The sequence below is a fragment of the Lampetra planeri genome, chromosome 3 (genome assembly GCF_965212315.1).
Source record: "Lampetra planeri chromosome 3, kcLamPlan1.2.h2, whole genome shotgun sequence".
In the NCBI taxonomy this organism is placed as follows: Eukaryota; Metazoa; Chordata; class Hyperoartia; order Petromyzontiformes; family Petromyzontidae; genus Lampetra; species Lampetra planeri.
In genome coordinates, this window is record NC_136109.1 from 26,176,504 (window position 1) to 26,184,624 (window position 8,121).

The 8,121-nt window shown below is 58.6% G+C and overlaps 1 protein-coding gene across 1 annotated transcript in view; it reads left to right on the forward strand.

Annotated features, from left to right (window-relative positions):
- Nucleotides 1–1,807, forward strand: part of LOC144734787 (ras-specific guanine nucleotide-releasing factor 1-like) — a 35,004-nt gene extending 33,197 nt beyond the window's left edge. The window contains exons 28-29 of the mRNA XM_078617163.1: nt 359–427; nt 1,715–1,807. Coding sequence (XP_078473289.1) covers nt 359–427; nt 1,715–1,807 — 162 coding nt within the window. The remainder of the gene's footprint in view (nt 1–358; nt 428–1,714) is intronic.
- The last annotated feature ends 6,314 nt before the right edge of the window (nt 1,808–8,121 follow it).

The following is an 8,121-nucleotide window of genomic DNA, read 5'->3' on the forward strand; positions in this document are numbered from 1 at the left end:
TAATTAATCAGGGTGTCATCCTGGCCCATCATTCCCCTGCCGTCGTTGTGAAGCACACGGCGCCTGCCTTGAGCATGCGGAAAATGTAGAATCGGAATATTTACTTGTACTGGAGGAATCCGATGAGCTGTAAAGCTCTCTTTCACTAATGTCCCGTAAGGGCGGGTCACCGCCAACGGAGAGGCACGTGCTGCCACGTCGCTCCGTTGACCGTTCTCGAGAGCCCACCGCTCGAAGCCCGATGCTTCGAGCGGTCGCGCTGGGCGGCTCAGCGGCTCTTGACGCCTTGAGCCGCCCGGCGAAGAAGAGACGGTCGTGCTGGAATCAACGTTGCGCTGGGCGTCGTGCGTTTCCGCAGATCACCCACATTCTACGCGAGGTGCGACAGTTCCAGCAGACGCCGTACAAGCTTGAGCCGGACCCCAGGGTACGCCGCCTGCGTCTGTCTGCCCCCGCACCAACGCCCGGTGGCTCCGCTTCACGGAGCCCTGGCACCTGCCCGTGCGTGCGCCCGCGTGACTGAGCGCGCCTGCCCGTGCGTGCGCCCGCGTGACTGAGCGCGCCTGCCCGTGCGTGTGCCCGCGTGACTGAGCGCGCCTGCCCGTGCGTGTGCCCGCGTGACTGAGCGCGCCTGCCCGCGCGTGTGCCCGCGTGACTGAGCGCGCCTGCCCGTGCGTGTGCCCGCGTGACTGAGCGCGCCTGCCCGTGCGTGTGCCCGCGTGACTGAGCGCGCCTGCCCGTGCGTGTGCCCGCGTGACTGAGCGCGCCTGCCCGCGCGTGTGCCCGCGTGACTGAGCGCGCCTGCCCGTGCGTGTGCCCGCGTGACTGAGCGCGCCTGCCCGTGCGTGTGCCCGCGTGACTGAGCGCGCCTGCCCGCGCGTGTGCCCGCGTGACTGAGCGCGCCTGCCCGTGCGTGTGCCCGCGTGACTGAGCGCGCCTGCCCGTGCGTGTGCCCGCGTGACTGAGCGCGCCTGCCCGTGCGTGTGCCCGCGTGACTGAGCGCGCCTGCCCGCGCGTGTGCCCGCGTGACTGAGCGCGCCTGCCCGTGCGTGCGCTCGCGTGACTGAGCGCGCCTGCCCGTGCGTGTGCCCGCGTGACTGAGCGCGCCTGCCCGCGCGTGTGCCCGCGTGACTGAGCGCGCCTGCCCGTGCGTGTGCCCGCGTGACTGAGCGCGCCTGCCCGTGCGTGTGCCCGCGTGACTGAGCGCGCCTGCCCGCGCGTGTGCCCGCGTGACTGAGCGCGCCTGCCCGCGCGTGCGCCCGCGTGACTGAGCGCGCCTGCCCGTGCGTGCGCCCGCGTGACTGAGCGCGCCTGCCCGTGCGTGCGCCCGCGTGACTGAGCGCGCCTGCCCGTGCGTGTGCCCGCGTGACTGAGCGCGCCTGCCCGTGCGTGTGCCCGCGTGACTGAGCGCGCCTGCCCGTGCGTGCGCCCGCGTGACTGAGCGCGCCTGCCCGTGCGTGTGCCCGCGTGACTGAGCGCGCCTGCCCGTGCGTGTGCCCGCGTGACTGAGCGCGCCTGCCCGTGCGTGCGCCCGCGTGACTGAGCGCGCCTGCCCGTGCGTGTGCCCGCGTGACTGAGCGCGCCTGCCCGCGCGTGTGCCCGCGTGACTGAGCGCGCCTGCCCGCGCGTGTGCCCGCGTGACTGAGCGCGCCTGCCCGCGCGTGTGCCCGCGTGACTGAGCGCGCCTGCCCGCGCGTGCGCTCGTGTGCCGCAGACGCTGCAGTACCTGCTGGAGCGCTCGATGCTTCTGGACGACGACAGCCTCTACGAGCTCTCGCTGCAGCTCGAGCCGCGCCTGCCCACGTGATGGGGGGACCGGGGGGGGGGGGGGCAGGGGTGGGAGGGGCGGCCGGGAGGGGCCGCTCGCTACGACGGGGGGGGGGGGGAGGGGGGGGCCGACAACGACGCTTGTGCCGTGCGACGGCGCGCGACGGCGCGGGGCGGGATGGCGGGTGAGCGAGCTGGCCGGTGATGGAGTCGGGTGGATCCCGACCCGGCCACTACGCCAAACGCGCCGCCGCCGCCCCCTTCCACAGGACGACTTTGAGCTGAGCGCTCGCTCCTCCTGCTCATCCTAATTCCATCTCCTCCTCTTCCTTATCGTCGCCTGCACGTGAAAATCCAACGTAACCAAAACTGTGCGCATGCATAGGTACTCGTGCGCCGACAATAAACTGCGGCATCCCGCATGCGGCGCGTGTGCACGTGCACGCGCGCTGCCGAGGCCCTGCGCACCACCTGATCGCGCTGGCTGCCACCCCCTGGCAATCGTAGAGGGGACGGATGAACCGATTGGCCTCGTGAGGCACCGAGAGTGAATGTCTTGCCATGGACGTTCGGAGGAAGTGGCTCCATTGCAGATCGATCGATGGCTCCACGTTTTAATGCTTTCGTTTGTTCGTCCGTTCGACCTCGCGTCCCACGCGCACCGACCTTCCCGTCGGATTGCCATGGAGGTCAAAGGGCAATTTTATTTAAGGGACGTCTTTTTGCAGCCGGCGGGGAGGCCTTCGAATGCACAGGCGTGGGGTCCCCACCCCCCCACCCCCCTTTTTTGCGGGCATTGAATGTTTTCGCTATTTCGTGACGTGTTCAAATTTCAGGAGCGTCGGCTCAGACGGCCAAACGAGAGTCGCTCGCTGCCACGTCGCCCCTGGTGGATGGGGTGGGGGGGGCACCGCTCAACGTCACCCGAGGCCAGTTCGCTTGTCACCGACGGTGGCGTCCGACGCCAATTGGTGAATTTCCGCGAAGTTGGATTGTTTTTTTTGTTCCTTAACGGCGTGGTTGTCGATTGCGTTTTGAGCAAAGCGCGGTGCAGCCCTGGCAAGGAGGAGGCCGCCTCCCGGAGCGAGCGATCGGTCTTGGCTCAAGCAAAACCACGAAGAAAAACGAAAGAATCAGACTCAAGAGGAAGCACTGCGAATCCAGCAATACGTGTTTAGAAGCTATAATTACGAACCCACGGACTCAGGGGTGGTGGTGGTGGTGGTGTGTGTGTGTGTTAACCGGCCAACGGAGCAAGCGTCCGATCAATTTAACCGTCCTGCGGGAGACTTCCCCCGGCGTCTGACGACCCAGTCGTGGGAACGCCTCTCTCTCTCTCTTGGTGCACGAACGGAGCGAGTGCGAGCGACAAAAATGTCTCCCAAACGCGCGTCGATGTATCCGTGAACAGATTGGGAGATCCTAACCGAGAGATGGCACTTTACCGATGGTGGTGATGCTGGTGGTGCTGGTAGTGCTGTGTGTATGTTGAACTTTTTTTGCACTGTACGTAGCCAACCGTGCTAATCCGAGGTGCAGGGGAAGGACAACAAACTAAACGCAAAAAGCAGTTTTAAAGATGATTTAAAAGTGCGTAACTCCAGTGGCTTCCTAATATTGGAAGGAAGAGCGTTCCAGACGGCCGCAGAAGCAGCGCATCCGAAAGCGCGCGACGCATTTGCCCCGTCTCTGTTTGATGACCAGCAGGCAAAAGCCGATGCTTGCTGCGAGGATGGCCGCAGTTCGCGTGATGGTGGGTTAAGCTCCCCCCTGTGTTTGCAGCAGAACAGTTGAGTTGTACGTGTGCGAGATGGGGGATGGCAACACTTAATGTCTGCTTGTACGCGGCTGTTTAATAATCCTTAAAGACGAATGCACACTTTTAAAGCGGGCCCCAACCACCCATCCGGTCCGCCAGCCCCTGCTCCTCTACTCCCCTCCCCCACTCCGCCCCTTCTGATTTTGACCTGAATCATTGGGATCCGTTTTGCAGTCCGATTTTACGATTACCATAATGATCGTGAACGGACCCCTCCCCCCTCCCACCTCTTTGTGCGAACGATCGACAAAAGTTTGCCCAGTGCAACGCTAGGGTAGCGGATTGTGAAATCCGGCTCTAGCGTGCGTCGCGTTGCAGGAAAGTTTGGAGGAAAAATAAATAATAGTTTAGATGCACGTGGCATTATTTGCGAGACAGACGCCAGGGAGAAAGGAATCCTTTTGTCAAACGTTGGAATGTGACCCCGGGGAGAATGATCTGAAATCACAAGCTTGAGTAGGACGCTATTTTACGGGCGGTATAACAGTTTACTCCCCGCACACACACACACACCAGCGATGGAATGAATTTTACACAATTCAGGATTAGATTATTTTTTTTACGTGCCGGCTAATGTAGCGGCCTCTAGTGGCTGTAGGGGAACGACCTCCCCCCCCCCCCCCGAGCCCCGTTTATGCACACCGACACTCGGAACAGAAACACGTGGATTGTGTTACGGGCGCGCGGCGCACGCGACTTCGACGCACGCGTTGCTAGCTAAGGGAGCCGTGGTTTACGGGGCGATGTCGATTCATCGTCCGCGCCCGCTCTGCTATTCTAACTCTTTGCAGCATTCAATGCAGGGATGGGGGACGGGGGACTTCCAGCCCGCGGGCCGGACGTGACCCGCTACTTCGTTTCACTCGGCCCGTAAGCGTCCTTGGCCGCGGCAAATCGTCGTACTCGAGGTGCAGAACATTTTTTCTGCCTGGCAATACCGACCGCCGCGTTTGTACATTTCGCGCGCTCGGTCAACCTCTGCCACGGCGAGGTGGCGTCTTTGTGCCCGTTCTCGATGCGCGCGTTTGTTATTTCCCGCGGGGTCATCGGATAGCGCCCAGGGGGACGTAACGTCTGAATGCGTGGTTTTGGCCCACGGGAGGCGTTTTGAAAGTCCCCTCTCTCCCCCTTCCTCTTTTTTTCTTTCCTTTCTGACCCGCGGTCAGGAATGGGTCCCCCACTCCCGTGCAGAAGAGCTGCGCTGACGGTCGCGACGATTGTGTTCTTGGGGTTTTTAAAGCGGAAGGCTATGCAATTGTGGAGAAGCCAACACATTGTTTTGTATGCAAGGCCTCCATGAATTGCTTTAGAATTATTATCACTATAACTATAATTTACCCAGCAAAGCCTCAATGAGTCTCAGGACTTATTTTCACAAGTTTCCTGCTTTGACCTCCTTGGCTTTTTGCATTATGAGTATATACACACACACATATATATATTTATTGCTTCTTGTGCCAGTAAACCGGAGTGCCCAGAGAAAACCCGCCCACGCATGTGAGGACTCAACACTCAAACACACTGGATATCTTGCTGCCCGCCACTGACGCCTCCAACCCTGGCTGCGCCGGCAGGCGAGCGTCTGCGCCCCGTACACCCAATCTGACTCCATCCCTGCATGATCCACCAACCCCTTGCCTCCCTGTGACCGCGTCGCAGGCGAGCGTCACTCGTCCACCTCGATTAAAAAAGACAACAATGTTGAATCGATGCCATGCCGGTTTCGCAGTCACCATTATTCAGCCACGCCGCACAGCGTCGCGTACGCGACCGCCACGTTGTGTCCGAACTCCTGACCGATGAGCCTGAGCCCACACTCGGTGCAGTTATGTGACGGTCATTTCCTAGCGGTGTTCACGAATTCGACCTTGTCACACACACAGTTAACGTATCACCCCCACACCCATAACCCCGTGTACATTCGCTTACTTATAAATTTCCGCAAAAACATCCCCCCCCCCGCCCGTGGTCAATACAGTCCGCGAGTTACATATTTATCAAGTCCAGGGCGTAATTTCCTTTTTGACGTTCACATATCTGACCCAAGCACGTGTCCAGCCCACGGCGTGTTGAACCTACGACTTTGTAACCGCGAAACGAAGTCGATGGTTTCTCAAGACGGCGATTTGTCAGAATCAGAATGTGTATTTAAACCGCATGAGGGATCCGATGAGATGTGAAGCTATTTCTCACAGATGTCCAGTCGGGGCGGGTAAGAACGTTACGACAACAAACAGTCCGACGACAGCACGATATGCGTGCAAAGTACAAGAAAGGTAAACAAATCACCCAAACACTCACAAATGAAACTAAACCATCCTAGCAAGACAAGGCCTACTGAGGTATTACATTATTTTTCAAAAGCGACCTGGCCACAAATGATAGCTCAACAATCAGTAAATGTACCCCCCCCTCCACCCCTTAAAGCTGGGTGCAGGGCCCAGCTTTGTACAATCTTCGTGTCCTCCCTCTCCTCCCTGCCCTCCCATCCTTCCCCTTGCAGCAATGAATCAGGACCAGCAGAGGGAGTGTTATTATTAATATATCGGCCACGTTAAATCGATGGTAGGAATGGAACAGTCCCGCTTTTCTTAAATCAAACTAGAAGAAGAATCGTGGGCTCCACTGGAATTTTGGGCCCTGGACAAATGCCCCCCTCCCTCCCTCCCTATCCTCCCCCCCTTCCTCCACCCCTAGATCCAGCCCTGCACGGATGCTCTTCGCTTTGTGAACGTGCTATACCGAGGCACGCCATTAGCACCGCAGAACGCTGTGCTCTTGATTGGAGTGATGCCCACACGCTCTATTTCGGACCTCATTTGTGTACCGCTCTGACCCTCGGTTAAGCTCAGCGGAGGGCATCGAGAGGTATCGATTCAGCTGCCCTGCACCCACCTCCCCCCCCCCCACTCCCCAAAGGCCGTGTGCTTTGGCCACGAGACATGCACGTTGATGAGTTTGCTATACAAAGCCATATGCGAGACCAAGACGGGCCCTTTATATAGAGCATCGCGCGACGCTGCTCATCGGCGGAAAGGTTGCTCGTTCAATTCCCGATCGGGGGGGTGGGGGGGGTCAACGCAACCTAACGTCTATCCTGACGCCGTAACATCGCGGACCACTTTTGTAGGAAAAGTCAAGATTATCTGCGGGTGTGCATGTACGATCGCTCCCGCCATGGGAACGTGGAATTGACGTTGCTAGCTCGGTGCTGTAGGCAGTAGGTGAGGTCGCGAGTGGGCGGACAGTCTGACGTTGGTTGTTGTTGTTGTGGCAGGAGCGGGAGTCAAACCCGTGTCATTCGGCTCGGCGGCGGTGAACGTTACGACCGCTGCTCCTGTAAGTCCGTCGGTAACCGCAAGGGTCTTCGTGAACCCCGAGTCTGCGTGGCCGACCCCCGAGGCCTCTTTCGGGTCTCGGGTTTCTCACACTTTGGTTGCCGCCGTGCGAATGAGTGATGGTGCCCCAATTGCGGATGTCTTATTATTCATCGGAGTGGCGGAGGGGGCTTTGAAGTTGGCCGCTGGGTGGGATGTCGCGGTCGTGGTGGTTAGTTTCGTAATGGCCGTGTCGGAGACTACCCCTGTCGGTACCGCTGAGATCCTGGAACCGAGTTCCGGTCTGAGTCGCCCAGCCGTGACTTCGCCAGGTTCTCAGGCGCAGCGAGCCGAAGTTTATTCAGTGCGGCCGCCCCAATGTCCGCAACAAAACAACAACAAAAAACTAAACAAAAACCCAAAACCTCGTTCATTTTACTTTGTCACCCAATTCATTAGATACCTCGAAACCCCCGCGAGAGATGACATTCCATAGAAATGCATTCCAACAGGCACGCACGGCAAACTCCCTGTACGGTTGGGGGGGCTTAAGGTGAGCGCCTGCACGCGGGGGAGGCCTCGGCAAAGCGACTCGGGAGGTCGCTCATCCGTGGCGATGCCCACCCACCCCCCGCGTCTCCCGGAGTCGATCCCGGAAAGCGGCGCTCTGCTCTGCTCAACTTTGCGGGGTTGTCCCGAGATGCGCGTTTTTAGCCGTGCCGTTGCTTGCGGCGACTCGAGTTGGAGCAAAACGGCGATTAAGATTCCTCCGCGACGAATAATAAAAGAAGAAAAAGAACACAAAAATCGTAACATGTGCGTGTTGATTTTGTACTTATCTCTCTGCCTCTCTGTCTCTTCGGTCTCTTCCCGCCCCGAACCTCCGATTGGCACCGTTGGCTACGTACGGTGTGAAATAAGTTCAGTATACATACAGGTACACATTTACTGCACTATACGCCACGCTATACACTACACTATGCACTACACTACTACATTGAAAACGGATTTCTTTAAAACGGCTTTCCTTTGATTTAAAGCTTTCATGACTGCAGGGATTCATATTCTTGGTTCTTTCGGCAAAGCCACGTAGAAGGGAAACAATGACATAATAAAAATATAAAACAATAAAATTCTCACGACGTTTCGATTGCAACACAGGCAATCATCATCAAGTGTGAAAACCACAGTGAGAAAAAACCCGCCATTTTTTTCAAA